The 27,380-nt window shown below is 48.6% G+C and overlaps 1 protein-coding gene across 2 annotated transcripts; it reads right to left on the minus strand.

Moving 5' to 3' along the window:
* Positions 1-293: 293 nt before the first annotated feature.
* Cd8b (CD8 subunit beta) lies at positions 294-17,536 on the minus strand. Of its 2 annotated transcripts, XM_075982045.1 has the most exons (6): positions 17,420-17,536; positions 14,271-14,630; positions 10,983-11,069; positions 6,109-6,198; positions 4,421-4,457; positions 294-961 (listed from the first exon to the last, which is right to left on the minus strand). In XM_075982045.1, exons 1-6 carry the CDS (start codon positions 17,460-17,462, stop codon positions 949-951), a joined length of 630 nt encoding a protein of 209 aa, XP_075838160.1. In that variant the 5' UTR covers positions 17,463-17,536; the 3' UTR covers positions 294-948. The 2 variants fall into 2 exon arrangements, with proteins under 2 accessions (XP_075838160.1, XP_075838161.1); XM_075982046.1 differs by lacking the exon at positions 294-961 and having other exon boundaries at positions 4,417-4,457.
* Positions 17,537-27,380: the final 9,844 nt, after the last annotated feature.

A 27,380-nucleotide genomic window follows, 5' to 3' on the forward strand; every position in this document is an offset into this window, starting at 1 on the left:
ATGTGCGTGTGTGGCCCCGAGGCAGCATGGCCTGGCTTTGGGAGTCCTAGGTGCTTCCTAACCTCTTCATCCACAGTTCAACTTAAGGGCACATTGTGTGACCAAATGAGGGTCTGAGATGTAAGATGAGAACACACAAAATAAATCCCTGAGCCCTGGGCTGGCGACTGAACCCTTGTGCGTTTAGGCTAGAGTTCTACACTCCCAATGCTTGTTACTTCTTTCTGACTAAAGTCAACACTTTCGCTGTAGAGGGGCTACCCTTGGATGTCACAGGAACCGCTTGTGTCTTTAGCACGGGACTTTATTTTTACAGCCATGACATTTTCATAAAAACGCCAGAGAGTGAAAGAAATATCCAAGCAATGAGAGGAAGAAGTGAAGCTTAAGAACTTCCTACTAGGAGATGAAGTAGAAGTCTCCTGACCTAACAGGCTCCCAGCCCCACAGGACGTCCCGAGAGACTAAGATGGCTGCCAAGAGCCCAGCAACTCACAAGCTGGCTTCTCCCTGTGAAGATGGGCAGTCTTCTCTGGGAAGACCCAGGTTTGTCCCCAGCTCTTTTCCATGAGGGGTCAAAGAGCCAAAAATGCTGCCTGTTCAAGCAACTTACAAAGATGGTGACTGGAAGGCCACCATCTAAGGTCCAGTCCAAGAAGGGTAAAAGAACCACAGGGGAGCCATGGTGGGAGTTCTTGGTTCTTCGGCACACTCTGTGAGTGACTCTGGGTTCTGGGGTTTTCTCCGGGAGACTCCAGGTGAACAGTCGCGTGGTCCCCATGCATGACATCCACGGAGGTATTTACAGCAGTTCAAGGCAGGTGACTTGAGCAAGGCAGTGGAGTCTCCACCGTTGAATGAATCCCTCTCTCATTTGTCTAGATCTGCTTTTTTACTGAACGCTGTCATTGTCCTTTTGCGGCAGGATATCAGTGCTGTGGGCGCCGATCACTTGTGAAACCTGGGAAGACACAGCAAGTTGTGAGACTCTTATTCTCAGGCTAGTGACACGACACGTCCTGTAACAGAAACAACGGCAGATGGAGGAGGAAGCAGGTCCGCCTGGGGCTGAGAGCTTTATATTAGGAGGCTTTTAGGGCCCATTTCTGTCATTAAAAAGGCTAAAAGGCAAAAAACCAAAATAAACAAACATAAAAACCCGAAAAACATAAACAACACAAAGAAAACCAAACTACAGCAAAATAACACACAAATATAATTCCCTAATTTGCTTTGGGTTTGCTTTTTTCTTTTTGAGACAGGGTTTCTCTGTAGCTTCAGAACCTGTCCTGGAACTTGATCTATAGACCAGGCTGGCCTCGAACTCAGAGATCTGCCTGCCTCTGCCTCCTCAATGCTGAGATTAAAGGTGTGTGCCACCACTGTCCAACACACAAATATAATTTAAAACCTCTCTAGCTTTGGGGCCAGTAGGATGGCTCAGCGGGTTAAAGTGCTTGCTCCCAAGTCTGATGACTTGAGTTCAATATCCAGGACCAGCTGTTCTGACCTGCCATAGTGGTAAAGAAATGTTTAGAAAGACTGGTGGAAGCCCCTAGCTTTGAGTGACATTGCTTTTTGAAGCACTTTCTAAGATGACCTGATGACAGTGCACACAGAGCCACTGCTGGGAGGACGTTCTGGGACAGCACTAAGTGGGACTGCCTGCCTCAAGTTGCAGCTTGTTAGCTAATAGCTGCCCTGTGAGGCCCAAGGACTGCTGTGTTCAGACCTGGACCATAACGGCTGGACTAGAAGGGGTTTTAAAGATTTGAAAACCACAAACCAACTTTACAGGATCAGGAGTCTAAGATGAGCTCAGGGCCAGCCTTTGAGATCCTCTCTCAACACACACACACTGTGCACACTCTCTGCCTCACTAGTCCATAGAACTCCTAGTTGCCAAATCTCAGGGTTCCATCTCCAGCTTCTTCAAGAATGGTGTTGTCAGGTCACTGGGGAGCAGGTGGAAATGGAAGGACACGTGGGGACAAATCTTCGGGAGTGACAGAATTAGAATGACTCTCTACAGAAGTCCCAAAGGGGAGACTTCTGCACAGAACTCTCCGGAGGTCTAGTTTTAGAAACCCTCAAGTTTTGACTCTTGTCTGGTAGGTGAAGGCGGTTTCTGATCCCAGCCCACAAAGCATAACTTGCTCACCATCTAAACTACAATCGTAAATAGTCCATAAAAAACAGCAGTCAGGGCTGAAGAGAGGCTCAGTGGGCAAGATGCTTGCCGCCAATTCAGATGTAGGCCTGTCCCTCCCTTGAGCACAAGGCTCTATTGCCTCCTTCATTTGGAGGCATGGTCTTTTCTCAAACATGTGTGTCCCTTCGAACATCTGATTTTTGACAAAAAAGCAAAAAATATCAAATGGAAAAAAGAAAGCATATTTATCAAGTGGTGTGGACATAACTGGATATCAACATGTAGAAGAATGAAAATAGACCCATATCTATCACCATGCACAAAACTCAAGTCCAAATGGATCAAAGACCTCAACATAAAGCCAGCCACACTGAACCTCATAGAAGAGAAAGTGGTAAGTATACTTGAGCTCATTGGCACAGGGAAACACTTCCTAAATATAACCCCAGCAGCACAGACACTGAGAGAAACAATTAGTAAATGGGACCTTCTGAAACTGAAAAGCTTCTGTAAAGCAAAGGACATGGTCAACAAGACAAAACGACAGCCTACAGAATTGGAAAAGATCTTCACTAACCCTACATCAGACAGAGGTCTGATCTCCAAGATATACAAAGAACTCAAGAAATTGATCATCCAAAGAACAAATAATCCAATAAAAAAAATGGAGTACAGACCTAAACAGAGAACTCTCAACAGAGGAATATAAAAATGGCTAAAAGACACCTAAAAAAATGCTCAACATCAGAGAAATGCAAATCAAAACAACGCTGAGATTCCATCTTACACCTCTAAAAATGGCCAAGATCAAAAACACTGATGACAACCTATGCTGGAGAGGTTGTGGGGAAAAGGGAACACTTCTGCATTGGTGGTGGGAATGCAAACTGGTACAACTCCTTTGGATTTCAGTGTGGTAATTTCTCAGAAAATTAGGAAACAACCTTCCTCAAGACTCAGTAATACCACTTTGGGTATATCCAAAGGATGCTCAACCGTGCCACAAGGACATGTGCTCAACTATGTTCATAGCAGCATGGTTTGTCATAGCCAGAACCTGGAAACAACCTAAATGCCCCTTGACCGAAGAATGGATAAGGAAAATGTGGTACATTTACACAATGAAGTACTACACAGCAGGAAAAAAAAAGACATCTTGAATTTTGCAGGCAAATGGATGGAGCTAGAAAACATTATTTTGAGTGAGGTAACCCAGACACAGAAAGACAATTATCACATGTACTCACTCATAAGTGGTTTTTAAACATAAAGCAAAGAAAACCAACCCACAAATCACAATCCCAGAGAACCTAGACAACAATGAAGACACTAAGAGATACATACATGCATCTAATCTACATGGGAAGTAGAAAAAGACAAATCTCCTGAGTAAGTTGGGATCATGAGGACCTTGGGGGAGGGTTGAAGGGGAGGGCAGAGGCTGGGAGGGGGGCAGAGAGAAATGTAGAGCTCAATAAAAATCAATTAAAAAAACATAACAAAATGTGTGTGTGTTCTGAGGAGCAAATTGATATGTATGGCAGACAGATGTGAAACAGCTTCTCTGTTGAAGATAAACATCAGATCCAAGGCTGGGCCGGGCTGTTGGCAGAGCACTTCCCGGTGTGCACCAAGCCCCGAGTTTCATCTTCAGTGCTCATATACCAGGAGGTAGAGGCAGGAGGATCAAAACAACAACAAATCAAATACTGTCCCAAAACAACAAATCAAAGGCAAGAACACTGTCTGAGTCTGAGGATGAGATCCTAGACCTGCAGTTGAGGATAAACCACAGCCTCTGTCTTATACAAACCTCGGGCTCTTGCTAAGAGTTGATAGATACAGTGGACCATTTTTTGTCATGTATTTTAGATGTAGCTGGCTAATTATTTCTGATGCAGGGTTTGTAGCCCAGGCTGGCTGGTACTATATAGTAGGGAATGGCTTTGAATTTTTATTTATTTATTTACTTATTTATTTTTGTTTTTTGCGACAGGGTTTCTCTGTATAACTGCTCTAGCTGGCCTGGAACTCATAAAGTCACAGACATTGCCCTGCCTCTGCCTCCCGATTGCTGGGATCAAAGGCGTGCACCACCACGCCTGGTGACTTTGTGTTTTCTAGTGCTGGGGTGATGGGAGTAAACCACTCTACTTGGTTTCCACAGTGCCGGGGATCGAACCCAGGGCTTTGGGCGTGCTAGGCAAGCTCTCTGCCCAGTCATCCACACTCTCAGGCCCCCGTGACGTTTTGGAGATCAGCACTTACTGTTTCATGAAGCGAATTCGGGCTTTCCTGCGAAGGCCTGGAGGAGCAGAGCAGAGAAAAACCAGTCAGCATTGGTTGGTCGATAGCTAGGGCCAGTCTACAGAGTCTGAGAGGAAGATAGCAGAGTTAGCCAACACCACATCTGGGGTACTAGGGTGGGCCCCAGATTCTTCACGTTTCACACTTCTGTTGTTGTTTGCTTTTATAGGTTAAAAATATTTGAAATTATTCATTCATTCATCCATTCATCCCACATTTTTAACAGCCTTGACACATGCTCCCAGATCCTATTCCTACTACTATATCCATCTTACGTGTGTGGAAACTGAGGCACAGAGCTTGTGAATTGTCAAACAACTTGCCTAAAAGCTATGTGGTTAGTGCCAGAGTTTTAATGGAATTCTTCTGCTCCAGTTTGTACCTTAAATAAGCTTTCCTGGAGACTGGAGGGGGCGGGGCTAGCACAGTGGTGGAACACAAGGCCTTGGGATCGAATCTCAATAGCACAAAATAAATGTCATTGCCTTTTGCACCAGGCCAGGCACCAGACCTCAGAGGGCATCCAAAGCAGCGCATGCGTGCTCCTGATGGGATGCAGGCAGAAAAGAGAAGTGTATTGTTGTTTACTTCACAGAATGTTTTTATTTGTTTTTGAAACAGGATCCTAAGTAGCCCAGGTTGGCCTCAAACCTCAGATTCACTGTGCAGCCAGGCTGGCCTTAAACTCCTAATCCTTCTTCCTTTACCTCCCAAGAACTGGGATTGCAGGCCCGTGTGCTTGGTTCAATCCGACCACTGGGGTTCTTAACGGGGTACACAGGTTTGTGGGTGAGGATAACAGTCTGCCAAAGTGTCCATGCCCTTGGCTGCAGTTCTCTGGGGAGTGGACCCACAACTGTCAGAAATTCACAGAGTGCTGCGACCTTGGAAGAGCTGAGAGCCTCTGATGTGGCTGGTGTCTCTGATGTTCTTGTCCCTTCATAGATGCCCAGGGAGGAAAAGGGATGTACTCAAGGTGGCAGGGGTGAATGGAGGGACCACGGTTGGTCTGGCCTCTCCTCTGCTTTCCTGTCCTTTCTATAAGGCCAGTGCCTGCAGAGCCCGGGGGACAGAGGAGCCGAGGGCACAGGGGGCAACAGCCACGTGAGTCTCCCTGCAGCCACCGAGCAGGGGTGTGGACACACACACTTCTAGGAACACCACACAAAAGCCACAGATAAGGTCTTTGGGGCACTGGGCTTTCATGTCTACCGACCATAAGCACCCATCTACGCAGCCCATGGACCCTGAGGACATTACAGATTGCATCCCTGGTAGGTGGCAAAGTTCTATGCTTGGGTATGCAGTTGAGACCCATTGATGACAACATGAAAGTCTTTTGAGGAAGGAGTATTTCAGTGGGCTCGAGCCTAGGGTTCATCTGACTGCAGACACAGGTTGAGGCTCACGTTGGCCTCCTGGGTCTGTGGGGCGGTGTCTCATGGGAGAGAGTATCCAATAAGCCCCGGGTCCAAGTTGCTGCCCTCCCCCAAAGTCCCTCAAAGACAGGAAGAACCGTTTGCAGAGCCCCACAGTTAGTTGGGGGCAAATTTGTCCTTTACTCTGCTGCCCTAGTGAAGGAAGTATGCCTAGGTGCACTTCAGGGAGGGAAATGGGGGCTTCACAATATCCTGGAAATGTCAACTCACAGTGAAAGTGGACGGCCACACTCAGGGATACCAGCAGAACCAAGATGGAGGCCACCAGCAGGCTGAGGGTAACGAGGCCACACGTCATGCCTGGAAAAGACACACACGACACATGTTCCGTATTCGGTACGGATTGAGACACAGGCAGGGGCAGGCCCTCCTCCCAGAGGGTGCCACTGGTTGACGTGTTGTTTGCTTTTGACATGGGTCTCACTAGGCAGCCCTCATTTGGTAGCCCTGGCTGACCTGGAACTCACAGAGATCGGTCGGGCTTCCCTACCAGAAGGTAACCCCACTGGTTGTATTTTTAGCATACCTCCTTCTGGTTGATTTTGAAATTCACTTTAAATAACACAGAGGTAATTTTATATAGAAAATGTCTTGTTACATCCATACTTTTAAAGTGTCAGTAAAACTGGGAGTTGTTTATGTTCAAAGGAAGTAGATACATCTCATGCCTAGTAATAAAATTTCATTATTCATTAGAACAACCCTTTATTTGGATTTCATGATATACAGCTATATTTTCATTGTTCTTTACACCTGTTTGGAGTTCTCAGAGAACAACATTAATAATTTCATAATCTTCCCCTTCACATCTAAACTCACAGGCACGCACAGTTTCCATTGTTTGCTCATATACATACGAGTATGTGAGTGTGCATACGTGGTGTGTGCACATGCGTGTGAGCACAGAGGGCCAAGGAGGATGGTAGGTGTCCTGCCCTACCACCTCCGACCTCGTTCCCTTGAGAGAGACAGCATCTTTCACTGAGCCTGGTGCTAGACCAGAGGCCAGCAAGCCCCAGGGGTCTCCTGTCTCCACCCCCACCCAGGGCTAGGGTACAGGTGTCTGTCGCCGTGCCCAGCTTCTCATGTGGGCACTCATGGTTTAAACTCAGGGCCTCATGCTTTCACTGCCAGCACTCTGCCCTGAGAAACCATCTCCCTGACCGCTGTCTTTGTGTTTTGATTTTAAATGCAAAGATTCCCGTACCCCAGACTGGTCTCTACTTCACTGTGGTCAAGGATGGTCTTGAACTTCTGATTCTCCTGTCTCCATCTCTCAAGTACTGGAATTACACATGTGGGCCGCTATGGCCACTTCTGCCAGGCTAGGGATTGAACCCAGGGCCTGTGTATGCTGGGCAAGCATTGAGCTACATCCCCGGCCCCTCAGCAGTTTCTCCGTTTTAGCACAGTGGGTTGTACTGTGTTCATTTTTTCCCCCTGCAAATGCATCTCTCCCGATTCTTTAATCACACTGGCATGTTCTTTTCCCCAGCAGAGACACAGGAGGTCCTGGGGACAGCCGCCAGCGGAAACTTAGCTGTCTCCCGTTCTTTACTTTTAGAAACGGCCCCGTAGAGAACGTTCTGGCACGTTTCTGTACGCAGGTGCCTTCCTGAGGCAGAAGCTGAAAATGAGGACTACAGAACCACAGACTTTGTCCATTCTGGTTGCATTAGACTGCCAGGTGCCTCTGCTTCCACTCCTGCCCAATGGCACCTCACTGGCCCTTGTTAATGGTGTTCTAACTTTCGTCAGTCTAGAGAGTTTACTTCAGTCCTAATTCTGAGTGGGCTCTGGCCTGTTTGCTTGCATTAGCCACTTACATGATCGTTCTTCTGTGATTTGGGTATCTATTCATTTGTCTAGTTTTTGCATGCTATTGAAGCTGGGTGGTGGTGGCGCAGCCTTTAATCCCAGCACTCGGGAGGCAGAGGCACGCGGATCTTTGAGTTCGAGGTCAACCTGGTCTACAAGAGCTAGTTCCAGGACAGGTCCCAAAGCTACCGAGAAACCCTGTCTCAAAAAAAAAAAAAGTTCTAGAACCGTCTTCAATAGTCTCAGATCAGCCCCGTAGTTGATCTCCTTAAAGGGCTGAGGTGCAGAGTCAAGCCCCAGGTTTGGGTTCTTGGTTGAGAAGTCCAGAAAACACTCTGCAGGCGACCGAGGAAGAGAATTTCAGCCAGGTGCATACTATGCGCCAGGGACAGCGCTAACAGAAAGCTTCAGTTTTAGAGGGCGGAAGGCAAGGAGTGGTTTCACCGCTCCCTCTCACTCTGTAGTTTTGAGAAAGCTGGGCTGGGCTGGGCACCTAGCTCAGCTGGCAGAGTGCGGATGAGACTCTTGCACAGCGTGGCGAATTGAATTGACCAAGGCTCACCCAGTGGGTGAGGTCCAAATGAGCCTATTGTCACAGGGAGTGGTTAGTTTTAGAGCAGTGGAGGAGGAGAGGCGGGGACAAAGGAGGCTCCTGCGGAGAGACCACCCTGAAGTGGAAGCCATAGAAGCATCATGCTGTTTGGGTTGGAGGAGCATGGCTATTTATTCCAGCTAATTGCTGCCTCTCTATATATAAAGGCCTCTTTCTCCTTTCTTACTTCCTCTCTCCTTCCTTTTCTCCCTCTTGCTCTTCTTTTTGGACCTTCTCTCTTCCCGTTTATGTGTGTATATATCGATGCATGTATTGTGTGGGTTTTTCATTCAGGATCTCATTCTGTAGATCAGCCTGGCTTAGAACTTACTACGTAGTCCAGGCTAGCTTCAGACTTACACTGATCCTCCTGCCTCATCCTCTGGAGTGCTGAGATCACATGCAAGAACCACCATGCCTGGTTTACTTATTTTTTGAGACAATATCTCATTATGTTGCTCAGACTACTCTCAAATTTATGAATTCAATAATCCCCCTGCCTCAGCCTTCTGAAAAATCGAGGCCAACAAAGGCTGTATTTTGTGGGGTTTATATTTCTGTTTGAGACAGGGTTTCAAATAACCCAGACTGGTCTCATACTTGCATTGTAGCTGAGGATGATCTCAAACTCTTGGTTGATTGCTGGCCTCACCCTTCCAGACGCTGGGATTGTAGGCATAAGGCACCAAACCCCTAGGACACCTCAGGAGGCAGCCCCCTCCCTGTCTCCCTGACCCTGTGGGGGACGCTTCCTCTGGGGCTTTTCTGCCAGCTGCACCCAGTAGTCCTGGTGGTGTGGTTTGTACTCTGGGTAGTGGCAGATGGAACTGTTTGTCACCAGTAGCTTTTGGGGGGTGGAAGTCAGTATTTTTCCAGAGCACATTTGAGCTTATGGCTTCAAAGGTACATGTGTGCCTGCTCCAGATGAGATGTTTGGTGTTCACTTGCTAGCTTGTCAGACCTCCCCTCCCCCCGCCCCCCTTGTGCTAGCTCCTCTGCTAGACATTGAGAGGGAGAGAGTGAACCGCTGGTGCTTGACCTGGAAGCTTTGTTTGCTGACAGCTTGATTGTGATATGATTTGCAAACGAGAAACTCCATCTGTTTAGAGAATGTCTGTACTCCCAGAACTTGTGTGAGCCTAAGGCAGAAGGATTGGGAAACTGAGGACAGCCTGGGTTAAAGTTAGCTCCAGGCAGCCAAGGTCTACATGGAAAAGCCAAGCCTCAGAGAAAACTTAGAGCATACGCAATGGTTTTTAGTATCTTCCTAGAGAGGTGAAGCCATCACGTCGTCTAACTTTGGGACACTTTGAGAGTCCCAGAAAAAACAAAACTCTGTACTGTGAAGATTTTCTCATTGCTCCCCAGTGCACTACCTTCAGGTAGCCTTTTATCTATTTCTGTCTCTGTGACCTGCATCCCCATGGATGGTTCACATCTATGGAGCCACACAATTTATGGTCTTCATTGCTGTCAAGATAGGGTTCTCTATATAGCCCTAACTGGCCTGGAACTTGTGTGGTAGACCAGGCTGGCCTTGAACTCAGAGATATCCATCTGCTTCTGCCCCTGGGTACTGGGATTATGGGCCACCCCACCTGGTTAAAATGTGTTGTGGGGTTTGTTTTTGGTTTTCATAACTAACCTTTCACTGTGTGTTGTCAAGATTCATCCAAACTTAAGCATGTTATTTGGGGGGAAGGTGTTGCGACAAGGTCTTACATAGCCCAGGTTAGCCACAAATATGGTATGCAGTTGAAGATAGCTTTAAACTCCTGATCCTTTGCTTCTACCTTCTGAGTGCTGCGATTACAGATGTGCACCACCACATCTGGACTCACTCTTTCCTGCTTTCTTCTTCATCAGGGCTTCTCCTAATAGCTCAGGTTGACCTTGAACTTGTGATCTTGCCTCAGCCTCCTGAATGTTAGGACTACAGGCATGAACTGCCATACCTAGACAGTACTTAATTATTTTTTTTAAACTACATTTATTAATTGACTGGGTATATGGTGTGGACATTTGAGGGCCGTGGTGTGCACGTGTGAAAGTTAAAGGAGAACTCGCAGGAGTAACTTTTCTCTTTCTACCATGTGGGTCTCCTGCACTGAACAGTCAGAATCGGCAGCAAGGGCTGCTGCTTTCGGAGCTATCTTGTGAGCCCAAGTACTTCATTCTCTATGTGTCTGTGTATTGTCTGGATCTTGTTCTCTCTCTCTCTCTCTCTCTCTCTCTCTCTCTCTCTCTTTGGAGCTGAGGGCTGAACCCAGGGCCTTGCACTTGCTAGGCAAGTGTTCTACCATTGAGCTAAATCCCCAGCCCCCTGTATCCTGTTTTGTTTGCCTGTGCATAGTTGAGGAACATCAGGGTGTGTCTGCTTCTCTGGCTATAATGAATTGTGCTGCTGTGAGCATTTGTGTACAGTGTTCGGGTGACTGTATTTTCCTTAACGTCTTATTCTGGGATGCTTTGTGAGTGTGGCCTCACTAGACTGTGACTTGCTGGCATAGTCATCGTCCCTTTTGTTGACACCAGCTTAGAGCTAGAGAAATAGACAGCAGAATGAAGCCTCGGCAAGAGTTTGTAACAGAGAAGGGAAGGGGTGAAGGAAAAAGGGGGGAGTGAAAGTGGGGAGCTGCCATTTTTTCTGTGGGTGCAACGATGGAAAACTTACCCTTCTGGGGCTTTAATGGGGGGACTGAGCACGGTTTCCTCTTGACAGTCGTCTTGGTGGGCTTGGCAGTTGTAGGAAGGACATCAACTACAGAAAGAAGCAAGACCCATATGTCAGACACGTAAGCAGCAATTCTCACAGGCAGATTGTGTGCCTTCCTTCCAGGGCTGCCACAGGGCATCAGGTCCCAGAGCGCAAGAATTCAGATCTGGTTTCTCAGATCTCAGATGAATGTAGAGCCTATACATGGGCGTAGCTTGGTGTCCTGGAGAGAGGCTGTGGAGCCACCAGACATGAGCAGAGCCCTATGCCACAATCAACAACCGTGTAGCCTGGGCTGTCGTCTGTTCCTCGGCTTCCCGTCTGCTGTAAAGAAGATGACTACGGCCAGGCAGTGGCGGTGCACGCCTTGAATCCCAAAACTCAGGAGGCAGAGGCAGATCTCAGTGAGTTCGAGGCCAGCCTGGTCTATAGTGTGAGTTCAAGGACAGCCAGAGTGACACAAAGAAATCTTGACAAACAAAAACAAACAAACAAACAAAACCTCCAAACAAAACATAAAGATGGTGGTTTCTATTTTGTTGTGAGACTCAAGAGAGCAGAGTACCTAGCAAAGCAGGCAGGCAGAAGGCGTGACTGTGCTTGGCAGATCTTGGGCTGAGGTCCTTGGTCCAGCCAGGCATAGCAGCACACATCTTTAATCCCAACACTTGAGAGACAGAGGCAGGTGGATCTCTGTGAGTTCTAGGAGGCTCATCTGGTCTACATGACAGCTGGGGCTATGTAGAAAGACCCTACTGCAAACAAGACAAAGCAAAGAAGACCCCTTGGTCCTTTGCATGACCAAGCTCTCAGCCTCCTTGCCAGGCCCTAAGCCGATGGAAAGAAGAAGGTTGTTCCGACATGAGCACCACAGCTAGGAGAGGTGGGTCAGTGAAAGGCTGGGACTCAGGCCCTTCTCCTTGTCTTGGATGGCCCCTCCTCATCTCACACCGAGGGGTTGGGAGAGGGACAGGAGAGGACAGTCGGATTGACTCGTTGAGCAGGGAGACCATGAGATTCTGAGACGGCCCTTCCTCATCTCACACTGAGGGGTTGGGAGAGGGAGGGCGAGGGCAGTGGGACTGAAACATTGAGAAGGGAGACCATGAGGTTATGAGGTGTGGTGCGCCGGACCACCCACCCTTAAATTTTGCTAACCAAGGAAACGAATCTCCTGTACCCTACACCCAGCGAAGTAGTAGGAGAGGGACTAGGAAAAACCGAAAGATCATTTCCCATACCACCTCTGACAAAGCATTAACCGCATTAGGTCACTGCAAAGCTTTTGGCCATTGGCACCAGGGAGCTGTTGTAAAGTGACAGCCAATAGCAGTGACAAGGTCCAAGGGTCTGGACCTGCCGGGTGTTGAGTCCTTTTGTGCTCATGACTCCTAAACTGAGTCCATTTGCCTCACCTCACACTCAAAGAAGCAAGAGTCTCTTGGCTGTTCTGTGTCGAGCCTAGCGGGGAGCTAGCTGGAGCTTCTCCAGGCTCTTGACTGGCACAGCAACCTGGGTCTGCTGGGGGCGATCGGGACAGGATGAGGTTTCTCTGTTTTAATTTCATCTTGCTCTAAGTCAGGTTTCCTTCATTCCTCCCGATCTGTGAGTTCAACTCTTTCTCTCCCTCTGTCTCCCCCTCTCTTTTTTTTGGTGGGGGGGACAGGTCCTTGGAACCCATAGTGTACTTGAGGACCTGAACGAAGCCTGTTTTCCCCAACACTCTCTAAACCACCCAAGCTTCTCCTCTAAAACTCTTGGACCCTCCAGTCTGGCAGGTAAGTTCAGGCTCCGGGTGCCCTTGTCACAGGGAAGACACTGCTGATCCTGGGCAGCTGGGCAGCACACAGGACTCAGAAACATGGCAAGCAGGCTAGGTAAAGAAGAAAAATTACCTGCTTTTATTTCATGTCCACCTTCCTCTGACGCTGAAGCACTGGGAAGGCATGGGGATCATAGAAACAAAAGCAAAAAAACAACAAGAGCAACCTGACCTTACTCCTCCCCGAACCGCAACCATAGAAGACCAGAGAGTAGCGAGGCTATGGAGACCTCGCCCTATTTTTGTTTCCCTTGTTGCTTTTCATTATAACTCTGGCCTTATCCCAACCATCTCTATACCCCCTAGCCCGAGTGACCCTACTTCTGGGGGTAGCTGGGGTGCTCTTGTGACTTTCAGCCCTCAGGCGAGTGGGAAGCAAGACAGTGAGAAGCCCCGTCCTGGGTTGAGCTGGAGAAAGAACCACAGCCAACTGCTGGCCTGACAGAATCTACAATGATCACTTTCCACCCCAAGGGGTGATTCCTTACTGTCCAGGGTGGCTATTCTGAACAGAGATGTGCTACACAGAAAATAGGCACCAAATGCCCTGTATGAAAAGTAGGTTACCTGCCAAAATGCTAATACTTTTTCGGTAATCTGGGCTCAAAAAAATGTGAAATTCATTTCACTTATTTCTTATTACTTAAATTCCTCTCAGAAAACAAAATCATGTCTATGGTTTGCAAGGTACTTCTGCATATGATCGTTTAATTAACAAAAGCACAGCTTCCAAGAACTAGAGGTGGGCCAGCAGCTGCCTTGTACAGATTCGGAAATTGAGGCTGTGGGTGGGGGGAGGCGTGCAATGGATTGGTAGCCTGGCTAGGCCTGGGGTGCAGTTTCTTTATCTCCCTGAAGCCCCAAGAGTGGAATTGAGCCATAGAACCCCACAAAGAATGCTCAGGGCAAGTGCTTCTCTCTCTCTCCCTCTCCCTCTCCCTCTCCCTCTCCCTCTCCCTCTCCCTCTCCCTCTCCCTCTCCCTCTCCCTCTCCCTCTCTCTCTCTCTCTGTGTGTGTGTGTGTGCCCAGGCACTGACAGTCTGTATGTACACTCAGGGTTCCTGAGATTGTGTAAGGGCAGAGGAACCACTGTGTCTCCATCGGAATCACAAGCACCCACTTTTGACTGACCTGTCTGTTTTCACCTCATCTGCTTCCCATCCAAAGTGCAAATGGAATATAAATGGAATATACCATTTGCTGGGTGGATGGCAGCATTAAGGGACACGGCTACATGCAATCAAAGGTTGCTTGGCCTGGGTAACTCTCTGTGTATTTCCTATTAGTCTTAGAGGTGGCATGATTATTCATGACTTCAGAGTGAGGCTGTGTGTGTGTGTGTGTGTGTGTGTGTGTGTGTGTGTGTGCGCGTGCGTGAGTGCACATGCTTCCAGGCTCCTTCATAGCATTGAAAGCATTCTTACCCACTCTCAGCTCTGTCCCTTTCCCAAAGATCAGCTGGGGGCTCCCGATCATCATGCAGAAGTAGGTGCCACTGTCCTCCAGCTTCAGTCTCGTGAGGTTGAGGTTGGACCGGCTTAGATGTGAAAACACAATCATGTGCTCCTTCTTCACCCCTTCACCGTACACAGCAACTCCTTTGGAAGGATTCCAGGAGACCAGGAACTCAAAGCGCTTGTCCTTGGATCCCTGGCGCTGTCTCAACCAGTAGATGAGTGAAGTCTTAGAGAGGGTATTAGCTTCACAGGATATTTCTAACGTTTGACTGGTTAGAAGTGTTTTGGAGTCAGGGGTCTGGACGAGGGCAGAGCTGCTCCAGAGAGCTATAGGAAACCAGAAGAAGTAAACCAGGCTGGTTATACACATCAGTCTCAGCTCTCTGTAGGCTGCAGCAGGAGGATCAGAACTTCAAGTTTGGCTACAGTGAGTTCAAGGCTAACCTGGGCTACATGAAAACTTGCTTTTAAAAAAAGAGTAGGGCTCGGGAGATAGCTCAGCAGCTAAAGGTGTTTACCATCAAACCTGATCTCTTGAGTTCAACCCCTAGAAAGGAGAAGGAACAGAAAACACCAGCACACATTTCTGTGCGCAGTGGTGGGGCCTCGGAAACATGGTGAGTTTGTACTGAAGGCCACGACAGAAGAGTGCCTGGAGAAAGAGCCGGGAGTTAACACCAGTCAGTGTGTTCAAATTCACAGGCATTGCCTGCACGGGAGGTTCACTGTGCTCGCCTTTGCTGAGGCCCTGGCTGACGAGCTATTGCCACCTGTGGCTCTGGGCGTAAGTCATTTTAAGCTAGTCTCAGACTGGCTCCAGGATGTTTATCCCCCTTCCCCAGATGAGCGAACACTGGCATGAAGTTAACTTGTTTGGAGTCTCACTGAATTCAAATTCAGAGAGCCAATGTTGAAAGCCAAAGCCAGTTGCCCGCCTCACCTGGCAGTGGCTCTGCAGAGATAAGCCTTTGGTAGCTCTAGGCAGTCAAAAGGACATGAGGCAAGCTGAGAGAGGACTTTGGAGTCACAGGCCCAGTGAAAGACTGGTTTGGACAAAGTGAGATTCTGGACCTAGTTAAAGGCGCTGCCGACCCTGGTAGGTCCCGCAGGGGACCTGTCACTGACTTCTTGCCCCTCAGGGCAGGGCAGTCATTACAGAGACCAGATTGACAGTCCATTTGTCTCAGATGAAAAAACTGGGCAGGCAGAAGGAGTTGCAGGCATGGCTGTGCAGACAGCTTTGCCCATTAGCAGTCATGGGACCTCAGAGGTCACCAAGTCCGGGTCTCCTGTAAAGAAGATCAGCTAGGCCTGCAGCGGTTGTCCTGCTTGCTCTGAGGATTGGAAAGAAAAGAAAAAAAGGCAGGCATGATGGTGTACACTTGAGAAGTTGAGTCAGGAGGCTTGCTTTGTGTGAGAGGTCAGCCTGAGGTCACTACCTAGTGAATTTCAGGGGGAAAAAAAGGAGAGAAATCATACGTGAAGGGCGACTCACTCACACAGGTCGTCATACGTGGACCATGGCGGTGCCTGTGTGAAGCAGACAGGTGAATTCTGCCGGCAGGTTTGTGGTCTCGGGGGATGTTCTAGACATCCAGTGAAGTCTCAAGGAGTCTCCCACTAAGTTTCTTTCACATCCAAGATCATGTGAGTTCCAACAAACCCGCGTTGAAACAGAAAGCCTTTTTCTTTGGCTTGGAGCCGAGGGCCATGGCCAAGATATAATACAGAGGACAGGACTGACTGAGCAGAGACTGGAGGGAGTGTGAGCCGGGAAGAATCAGCTGCTTGAGTTAATGGCGCCATCACGGTCTCTAATTGTGGCTCAGGCCTTCCGGCCCCATCATAGCCTTCCCTAGGATTGATGTGATGAACTAAACCCAGAGTCCACCCCAGACCACTCTGAGCTTCCCCTGCGGCTCAGGTACCACTACATCTCCCTTTCCCTGATGGGGCTACGGTTTCTGTGCCCTCGCAGCCATTTGTATTGTTTTGGTCACTGGCCAAAGTGAGGACATCGGTCTGTATGACGGTGCATCAGGCATAGCCTGTGCTGTCTGATTTAATCCTTCGGGGGGGGGGGCGGCGAACAGAGCTTGAGGGAAAGAAAGGCACACTCAGGGTCATACAGCCTGCGTGCAGTGGACTCATTCCCAAACCCAGGCCATAGGCCTTGCGCGAATGAACTCAGAGCCCCTGAACTGAGGAAACCTGCACACAAAATGGTTCCACAAATATACAGACAGCAGGAGCCCTTCCAAAGAGCCCAGAGGACATGCACGGCCAGGCTTGAAGTCACACACGGTCTCATTTTATCAGTTTGGTAGCCCAGGATTCCATTTTCTGAGGGACCTGGCATTTCTAGAATGATCAGCAGTAGCTTTAGAGGCTTGGATTGCCTCCTTTTCATTTGTGACGTAGTTGAGCTAACCAGGTAAGAGGCAGGGGCTGGCATGCCCCATCTCCGTCAACTGTGTAATCAGTTTTGGACTTTAAGTGGTGCCAGACCAGCAAAGATTTGAGGAGTCTCCCTCTAAAAAGCCCGCTGACTGGGTCTGATCACAATGACAGACTTTAGGCGGCATGTCTGTGCCAGCCCCAATATCCATGCTGCTTCTTGGGGAAGCCGTGCTACACAGGACCCTGACTCCTGAGGACACTGGAGAGTAGGTGGCCATAGTGAGCACCCTGCCAGAGCCAGCTACAGCGCTGTCTGTCCAGTTCACTAGAAGCACTTCCCCGGAAGTAGTAAGAGTGTGTCTACAGACCCTGGGCCAGACGGGCCTCTGGGAGCTGCATGGGCACTTCCCTGTGAGCACCCTGAACAACTGCGTTTCCTCGTCAGTTCTGGATTTCTCACTCCTCTTTATTTCTTCTTCCTTTCCCCTCTCCCCTTCTAGTTCAGGCTGTGGGACAGAGCTGGGGTCTGCCCTAGTTCCTCAGGCGTCTCTGGGAAATGAGCTCCTGAGAGGATTCTCCCCATGGTCAGGGCCTGTGCTTCCCCGCCTGCCCTGTTCCGTCAGCCGGGCTCCTGTCTGTTCCTCCTGTTGCTAAGACTGCCAGCTCTAAGTGCCCTGCTCCAGAGCAGGCTTGTGCTACCCCGCTCTGGGTCTTACCTGCCAGCTTCACACTGAAGACCAGCCAGAGCCATGGCTGCATCTTGGTGCTCGTGGGGATGCCTGCTCCCTCAGGGCTCCGTCAGGGTGGGTTAGGAGCCAGGGTAGGCCGGTGAGGCACCCTGAGTGTAAGGAAGGTGGGGTGCTGATGCAGTAAGAGGGCGGGGCCACCAGGGAGGGGCAGAGGCATGGTGTGTGTGTGTGTGTGTGTGTATGTGTGTGTGTGCGCCCGCGCACGCGTGCTCGACGGCCTTCATCTTCATCCTTGACAGCATCAAAGGCTTTGACTTTTCAAAGAGGCTGCCAGGACTCTGCTTTCTGGTCAGGAAGTGACAGCTCTCAGTCAGGCCAAGCAGTTACACCTGTGTAATACCTCTTTCCCTGGGAAGGGCTGAAGACAGAACCCAGATACTCGGTGACAGCTGGGAGTGCTGAATCAGAGGTCAGCATTCTCCAGGACTCCCGGCTCTGTGACGCTGGGCTAGCCTAACTCAGACACTCTTTCGTTTCGTTTCCTTCTGAGCAGGCTGGAAGAGGGGTGCATCTTGGTTTGAGGACAGTTCATTGTGGTTGGGAAGATGTGGTGGCCAGGGACAGAGGCTTTACATCTGTGTGACTCAGGAAGGAGAGCTGCAGAGAATCTTCTAGTGCCAGAGTTCAGCTGGCCCTGGAGTGAAGGAGACACCCTGTGAGGGGCGAAGGAAAGCTAACTGACACAGAGAAATGAGAGCTGGGGTGCTGTTGAGGGGCCCAGCCCTTGCCTGAAAGTAAGACAAAGGCAGACCCCAACCTTCAAAGCCCTAAGGATTGGGGCACGCAGTGTCTGTGTGTCTCCCCAGTCCTGCCCTGCCTTACAGCGTTGTACGCCTCGGGGCTTCTTTACCAGTTTTGAGATCAAAGCCCCATAAAGAATCTGGGGAGAACTCTTATTAGGGCGACCTGGTTTGGCCTGCGGAGGTTGGCAGAGGTGAGTTGAGGAGGGCTGTGGGGGGGGAGAGGGGGAGAATGGATCTTCGATGATCTGTCTGCTGGGGAGAAGGAGGATGAAGCCTTGCGAAGATCCTGCAGAAGGCCGTGAGTGGCAGCAAGCACCAGCCAGGCAGGCCATGCACACTGGGCGCTAAAGGGTCAAAAGAGGGAACGGGGCATCACTGGCGGCTAAAGCTGGCAGCGGGGTAAAACCACGGTCCCTGTAGGGTCCAAAGCCGCTATTCTTTCCACCCCACTCCTTCGGGTCCCTGGTGACAGGTATCGAAGAACTGAGGCGAGGAAGAGGGAAGTGGTCACGTCCTGAGCGCAGCTCTCTGACAGCCCGCTGGTCTCCGCCATAATGTCCTATCGTCATTGTTCCCCAGAGACTCTACTTAGCCCCCGATGTGCACAGGGTGGATAGTCCCAGGAAAACCACACAGCAGCAGTTTTTCAAATCCACGTAAAAGTCACTGATCCCAAAGTGAACCTTGTGAAGGCTGATCTGCGTGCCTGTTGATCCGTGAGTGGTCTGTTCGCTCCCCGCTGCTCCTTGTGGTCCGTTTGCTCCCCGTTGCTCCGTGTTCCAGGGTCTGGCAGCACTCATCTTCTGAGACTCTGAATTCTCCTGTTCATCACAGCGGAACTGGACAGCCTCTGTCCCTAGGAAACTGCCTCTTTGGTTTTTGGAGAAGGGGTTCGGGCCCAGGAATGACTTTGAACTCTTGACCTCTAGCTTTCTCCTCTCCTTTCTCCTTCTTAAACTCTTTCTGATTGTGACCCCTTTCTGACCCCCAAATTCTTCCATGTCCCCAGGTATACAAAGCAACCACTTACTGATAACTAACCATAAGCGAATTTGTTTATTCTACTTTTTAAAAAAAATTCTATTTTTGTGTGTTGGTGTGGGTGTGGGTGTGTGTTTGCCCTCAGAAGCTAGAAGAGGGCATGAACCACATGACACAGGAGCTCGGAGCCTAACCCAGGTCCTTTGGAAGAGCATCGAGTACTCTTAACCACTGAACTGTCTCTCCAGCTCCCAATAAAATTGTTTGAAATAAGCAGGGCAGTGGTGGCGCACGCCTTTAATCCCAGCACTCTGGAGGCAGAGACAGGTGGATCTCTGAGTGTTTGAGGCCTGTTCTACAGAGTTCCAGGACAGGCTCCAAAGCTACGCAGAGAAACCCTGTCTCACAAAAGCAAAAAAAAAAAAAAAGTTTTAAGTAATTTCTTTGCTCTGCAAACGATACGATGTTACCATTTATTAATGTTGAAAGCAAATTTTCATACTACAGAGATGGACGTATTTGTTTACTTTTACATGAAGAATTCAATCTGGCCTAAATGTTTGGTACGCAGGACATAGACCATCAGAATTGAATGACATTTTGATTTTATAATTGTCAATTCAGAGAAAGCTGCTTTATATAAACAGAGCACAGAATGGCAGAAGTATGTTTGGGGACATTTCGGAAATTGTTTTCTTAATCCCAAACACAAATCCACTTAATGATTTAAAACATTTTTTAAAAGATGCATTTATTTTATGTGTGTGGAGTGTTTTGTCTGCAGGTGTATCATGTACATGCCTCGTACCTGTGGCAGTTAAAAGAGTGTTGGATCTCCCTGGCACTGGAGTTACAGAAGGTAACTGCCACATAGGTACCGGGAACTGACTGGGTCCTCTGTAAGAGCAGCAAGTGCTCTCTTACACAGAGTCATCTCCAGCATCTTGTTTTTGTTTTGTTTCTATTACTGTTGTTTTAAATAAAACCCAAGTCAGCAACTCAAACATCAATTTTAAAAAAAAGTCAAACATTCTAGCTGGAGGGTGGTGGTACACACCTTTAATCCCAGCACCTGGAAAGCAGAGGCAGGCAGATCTCTGAGTTTAAGGCCATCTTGGTCACAGAATTGCAGGACAACCAGGGCTGTTGTTGCACAGAGAAACCCTACCTCAAAAAAACAAAACCAAAAAAAAAAACCCCAAACAAACAAAATCCCCAAACACAAAACAAACAAACACTCTAACGCAATACAATAAAAAAAATACACTAACTCAATATTTAAGTGATGATGATGGGTAAATATGAAAAGTTCTGTGAGTAAGCCATGGCATTTCCATAAGAGCATCACGAACACAGTGCCCAGCACGGAACTGTCTCAATCAGACTTCGGATGCCAATGTTCTGTGGCATGATGGCACATGCAGGGTTAAGTGACTGCTTCGTGTGTTCAGAACCAAGGTGGCAGAGCCATGAGATGCACCGGGGTGAGGGCTGGACTCATCATACATTTGGTTTTGAATTAATTTTTGATTAGTGCACGTTCAGAAAACCTTTATCACAGTCAAATTTTGTGCAACCCCTATATTAAATCTCGTGATCACTTCTGGGGTTGTGACCCACAATTTAAAAAGCTGGGGAAGTGCCCAAGTGCTGGTTGGCATGCCAGGAAATTCATCTCCACCCATTGCAAGCATGCATTTGAATCCCCATTCTACACACACACACACACACACACACACACACACACACACACGACTGAAACAGTTGGGTCCTTTGGTCAATCTCGGAACTGTCTATCGGTTATCCATAGTGGTCACATCAGTCCACAAGAGTACCAGTGATGGGGCCGGGCGGTGGTGGTGCACACATTTAATACCTGTACTCGGGAGGCAGAGGCAGGAGGATCTCTGTGAGTTCGAGGCCAGCCTGGTCTACCGAGCTAGTTCCAGGACAGGCTCCAAAGCTACAGAGAAACCCTGTCTCAAAAACCCTAAATAAATAAATTAATTAATTAATAATAAAATAAAACAAAATAAAAAAAGAGTACCAGTGATGGAAAGAGCTCCAATTTCCACCCACCCCTGCCAGGACCTGTTATTTGTGGTTTTGGCTTTGTAAATAGTCTAGCATTTGGAAGGGGTCTCTCAAGGGGACTTTGGTGTACATTCTTACTGACTAAAGGCGGCAAGCCTCTTCTCATGGCTAACTGGCCATTTGTATGTCTGTTTAAACACTTGGGATTTAGAAAACACATTCTACCTCTTTTGGAGGAGCATCTGTGCTCTGCACCTGGCTTCCTTGGCCCTCCTCACTCACTACCACCCACACAGATTGTCTCCCCTCGGTCAGTGACTGTCCCTGTGAGCTCATCGTCTTTCCGCTCTTTCCTGGATACACAGCTGTGCCCGTTAGCTTTAACCCTTCACGGGACACAGCCTAGAACCACCTCTAGATCAGGCTGGCCTGTGGGCCTGTCTGTGGGGGACTGTCATGACTGGTAATGGATGGAGGAAGGCCCCGGCCACTGTGGGCAGCATGGTTCTCCAGGTTGGGCCCTGAAGTCTATAAAAGTGAAGAAAGCCAGCAAAGAGACCAAGCAAACAAAGGTGCATTTCTTCTCTTTGCTCTTGACTGTGGGTGTTATGTGACTAGCTGCTCCGAGCTGCTGCCTCAATGTCACCCCAATGATGGACCTAACCTGGAACTTGACAGCATTATCAGCCCTTTTCTCCCTCCGGTTGCTTTTGCTCAAGGTGTTTTACCACAGCAATGTAAGTGAAACCAGAACACCACCAAGCTTGACCAGGCAGCAGCTTTCTCAGGGAGTGATTAAGAGCAACTGTTTCATCGGGGTGGTCTTAAAACCACAGAGAGGAACTCCTGAGCACATTAGTTGGAAACTCACTCTTGTGATAAATTAACCTCTAAATACTGGTGGTTTAACCCAGTACAAAGCCACTGAGTCATTTGGTGTCAGGCTAAGAAGTATGTGCTCCATTCGCCCTGCATGGGCCCATGATCTTTCTTTCTTGGGAATCGCCATATTCAGTTCATGGCTCCAGGAATCGCCGAACCAATGTAAAGCCAATAATGACTTTGTGGTGAGCCCTGAACACCGAGACCACATCACATGGACCCTTCCAAGCCACAAGCGTGCTGAGGAATGGAGTCCAGCTAGTAACCTGAGACGGAAGGGAAATGATGTTAGAAAGCACATGGCCAGCATCCACCATGCTCCATACGGCAGAGGGGTCCGGATAGTTTTGACCTCTGCTACTTACTTGTCCTCGGACCTCAATAATGTTGACAACACCAGGCAAAGCATCCTGGGAGTTTTTTTTTAAATATATATATAATGATTCACATGCTGCTTGAACAACAAGGAACTAACTCAGTGGCTACAATTCGAAGGGTGTGTGCTCAGCATGTGTGGAGGTCAGAGGAAAACTTTCCCGAGTTTTCTCTTTCTTTCATGTGGACCCCAGGATCGAACCCGTAACCTCAGGCCTGGAGGTAGGCGCCTTTATCTGCTGAGCTGTCTCACCAGCCTATGGTCACACTATGTTGCCAACACTGGCCTTTAATTCATGGGCTCAAGTGGTCATTTCCCACTTCGTTCCGTCTTTCTGGGTAGCAGCAGGTACTTGGCAGGGCCACTTGCTTCTGGGAGCAGTTTGGAAGGACAGTGAAGGTCCTTTGACAGTCACATTGACAGGATGTGCTGGGGCTAAGAGAAGCCAGGTGCTCTGTGCGGAACTTTCCTGGGACTTTGAAGCATACAACTGGAGCGTCTGTCGTCGTTTATAACCACCCTAGCTGAGGTTTGGATTGCATCTCAAGTACATCTTTTTATAAAAGCCACCATATACCCTTGTTCTCCCAAGTTAGTGGGCTTGGCTACCGTTCATCATAGGCTCTGATTCACCTTCAGTCAGCACCTGCTCGGCACAAGTCAGTGTGAGTGTCCAGGGACCTCACTCCATGGCAATTGTGTCAGAGATGCCTGTGCGGGGTACTCGTCAGGATATTGATATTGTCACTGTTGTTGTTTAGAGGTAGGGTCTTGCAGTATACACCTGGATGGCCTCCTACTGGAGAAACTCCTCCTGCCCAGACCCTGCTGGGTTTGTCTGGGAACTGCATGAGTGGATATTCAGGGCTTTTCATTTGTCAATTTTGTTTCAAGACGGTAAACACAATCAATTGTTAAAAAGTAACAATAACGAAATAAAACATCTTATTTATTACTGTTGTTGTTGTTGTTGTAGACAGGGTCTCTCTACATAGCCCTGGCTATCCTGGAACTTATTATGTAGAGTGAAGAGTCCAAGAATAAGAAAATAAAAATGTAGATTCCAAAAATAAGACTGTAAAAATAAAGATAGATAAAGTTCTAAGTCTAGGAGAACGAGAACAGACTGTCAGCAGCTTTCTCAGCAGATCAAGGATCACTCATTCACAGTGAGCTGTTTTCTCATATGCTTGGGAAGCTTAGGTTATTTCATTTTACTAGCTGTTTTATTTACAAGGCCAGAGCTTCTCCCTGCAAATTGAGAGTAGTGTCCTGGCTGTTATGGTTTTGGTCCCTGTAAGAGACAAGCCACGCCCACTCCCTCCCCCATCCGCTGAGGCAGGCTGATCTTCAGCTTTCGGCCTGAGCTTGCTCTTTTCCATCTTCCTCTCAGAGAGGCAGCTTCACTTCTGCCTCTTTCCCCACTTCTCTGCTTCCCCCGTTCTCTGTCTCTTTCTCCTTCTCTCTCTCTCTCTCTCTCTCTCTCTCTCTCTCTCCCTCCCTCCCTCCCTCTCTCTCTGTCCCCCCCTTCACCCTTCCTCCTCCATAACCCCCTGAATAAACATTCAGCTTCACCCTGCATGTCATGTCTATCCATGTTTCTGTCTTCTGCCGGCTCGCCATGTGTCTCCCTGCCTGGGACCAGCCATTGCTCAGGGACCAGCAGCCGTCTCTGCCTGGGGCCCACTGCCTGCTGCCACATGGCCCGCCACCACTGCTCTGAAACCAGCAGCCGTCTCTGCCTGGGACTGGCTTCTCCCAGAGCCTGCTGCCTGCCACCACATGGCCCGCTACCACCATTTGGGACCTACAGCATTTCTGCTGCCTACTGCCGTGGGGATCTTGCAGCATTTTTTAAAAAAGAATATTACTGGCCATCCTTGATAAATGACAGATGTGAGCTGAGTTAACCTTTAGGAGACAGAGATATTGACCTCTGGGTTAGGCACTGTCTCTGTTATGGAAAACTGGCGCCACCAGAGGGGAGGCATGGGATTCCAGTATACACCTGGAGGTACTGGGAGAGAGTGGACAAATACAATGGTTTAATTGATGAGCTCTGATAATGGAGGCTGTAAAGTCAGTATCTGAGTTTTACTTTGAGATAGTGTGAAAAGTTTTCCACTATCTTCTAAGTTCTCAGCCTAAGAACCAGTTAATCCTAATTTATTAACCTTCTAGCATTACTAGCAGTCCCTTTCTGACTAATTGCTAAAGACATCTGTTTTCTTGCAATTAGTGACTTTTGCTGTAATCTCCTCTAAAACATATTCCATGATGGCTGCCTAGTTACCCATTGACATTAAAACTCACTCCCCTCTCTAGGGTCTCCACTGACTAACCCAAGGGTCAGCGCAAGATTGTAAAAATTCCTTTGTTCAGAGCTAATGCTTGGTGCCCCTACTATAAAAAGTGGATTCAAAAACCGGCCTTTGGCCACAGCCTAACAAACACCATCTCTGGCTGTGGTCTCAGCTAGCTGATAAGCTTCTGTGTCCCACGGTGTTTTTTTTATTTTTTATTTTTAAGTTTGCTTCTGGTTTTCCTAGGATCTGGTTTCTGAAATAAAGTTTGCTTCTGGTTTATTAGACTTGGTGGTGTTCTCATCTTTGTGCGACCCCCCCTGGACCCAACATAGAGCAGGCTGGCCTTGAATTCACAGAGATCTGCTTCCCCCTGCCTCTGTCTTCCGTGCTGGGATCAAAGGTGTGTGACACCGTGCCCAACAAACCGTTTTAATCTGTGGTAGATCAAACCTGTAAGTCTGGCACTTGGAAGAGATGGAAGCAAGAGGTCAGGAGTTCAAGGCCATCTCTGTAACACCCCGGAACACACTGAGTCAGAGGCCAAAACCTAACAAACGAAACAAAGCCAGGGTGGTTCGATAAAGGGAGTTGTCTGATGAGGCTGGGTCTGCTCCAGATAGCGTGACTGGCTTCAGCTGCGGAAGGAATGACTGCTTGGTGAACACTGAGGGAAGATGTTATCAGCGCTGAGGATGCTGTTCAGGGGTGCAGCATGAACTTGTGCAAGGTGCTGGGTTCAAGCCCCACAGCAAATCGAACTGGTGTTAAATTACCACACGTTGCAAATATCCAGCCGATTTTAACTCAGCCCGGCAGAGAACACTCTGGACTATGTGTATGCTGGGGGTGGGGGGATTATTGGGTTGGTGTTTTATATTCCACCTAGAAATCTCACACTTAAGTCTAAACCAAATGAAAGAAAACAATCTAGATAGCTTTTTCTAGTCCCTAGGAAAATGTAGTAAGCCCCACACCAAGAGGAAACGAAAGAAGCCAGTAAATGTCTCCAGGAAAAGGGTTAATGATGCCGCCGTTAGCATAAGGGAAACGAAACTCAGTGTGGGGCGAAGGCCTGAGACAGGAGGAGGAAAGTTCCAGTTGAGCCAGGACTACCCAAAGAGTTAACACAGCGAGAGCCTGTGGCTGGAGAGATAGGCAGTCCTCGGAGAGAATTCACCACCCTGTTTGGTTCCCAGCACCCACAACGGGCGGCTCAGGGCTGCATGTAGCTCCAACTCCATGCCATGTGAAGCCCTTTGGCCTCCGTGGGCATCTGCTTGTGGTGCTTGCTGGAAGGTAGAGGGCCAGATCTCTGAGCTCCTGCCCAGCTGTACACAAAAATCAGCCCTCAATTTAATCTTCTTAGTGTATTTATTTCAAAAAATGTTAGAAACATCTAAAATATTTTTAACTGAAAAAAAAAAAAGAATGCCCAAGAGATCAGACTTCTCAAGGGGAGAGTATAGAGGAGAAAGAACTGAAGGGAAGCAGAGATGCAGGGACAAGAGGGAGGGTAGGGGTGCAGGGACAGGAAGGAGGGCATGGTGCAGGGACAAGAGGGAGGGTAGGGGTGCAGGGACAGGAAGGAGGGCATGGTGCAGGGACAAGAGGGAGGGTAGGGGTGCAGGGACAGGAGGAAGGGTAGGGGTTCAGGAACTAGAAGGAGGGCAAGAGTGCAGGGACAAGAGGGAGGGTAGTGGTATAGGGACAGGAAGGAGGGCATGGTGCAGGGACAAGAGGGAGGGTAGGGGTGCAGGGACAGGAGGAAGGGTAGGGGTTCAGGGGGCCGTAGGAGTACAGGAATAGAAGGGGGTAGGGGTGCAGAGACAGGAGGGAGGACAGGCATGCAGGGATAGAAGGGAATGCAGGGGTGCAGGGATAGGACAGAGCAGGGGTGCAGGGATGGTAGAGAGGGCAGGGGTGCAGGGACAGGAGGGAGGACAGGGATGCAGGAACGAGAGCTCCTAAATACAACCGAAAGGTTATTTTCTGAACTTCCTCTGGTCTGACTGGCTTCTGTGCCTCTAGCAATTCCGAGGCTGTCTTCTGGGAACCAGTGGCCTCTGCTAAAGCCTTGGGCTCAGGACTTCATGAAGCTATTCTTCAGTTCTCTTCCTCATTCACTTGACCTTTCCTGGATTGGGTCACTGTCTGAGGTAGACTGGAACTACTATTATTAACTTTTTTTTTTTAAATTTGAGGTGAGTTTTTCATTTGTTTTGTTTTTTGAGACAAGATGCCCCATAACCCAGGCTGGCCTGGAACTCCTTACCATCCTGCCCCCACCCCTTGAATTCTGCAGTACCCTTCACCCCTCGGTGTGTCTCAGCTGGCAACTTCATCAATGTGCACAAGGTTCCTTTACATCATGTTAGCTTCTTAAGGTTTTGGTTGCTTTTCCTTGTGGGTGTGCATGTTTGGGTCAAAGCAGAGCTTGTGAGAGCCAGTTCTCTCTTTTCATCACGTGGGTCTTAGGAATCAAATTCATCTTACTGGACTCAGCATCATGTTAACTTCCGAAATGAAAACGGCTACTATCCCAGAAAAACAACTTTCCTGATTATTCTATGTTGTGTAAATTGAGCACAGGTTTGCTGACCTCCTAT

The sequence above is a fragment of the Microtus pennsylvanicus genome, chromosome 8 (genome assembly GCF_037038515.1).
Source record: "Microtus pennsylvanicus isolate mMicPen1 chromosome 8, mMicPen1.hap1, whole genome shotgun sequence".
NCBI classification, from domain to species: domain Eukaryota; kingdom Metazoa; phylum Chordata; class Mammalia; order Rodentia; family Cricetidae; genus Microtus; species Microtus pennsylvanicus.

Coding starts and splice junctions, on each gene's coding strand:
- Cd8b (XM_075982045.1), bottom strand. CDS start 17,462: ATGCAGCCATGGCTCTGGCTGGTCTTCAGTGTGAAGCTGGCAG. Junction 6,199..10,982: donor CCCATTAAAGCCCCAGAAGG/GTAAGTTTTCCA, acceptor TGTCTTTTCCAG/GCATGACGTGTGGCCTCGTT. Junction 4,458..6,108: donor TGTGGCCGTCCACTTTCACT/GTGAGTTGACAT, acceptor CTGCTCCTCCAG/GCCTTCGCAGGAAAGCCCGA.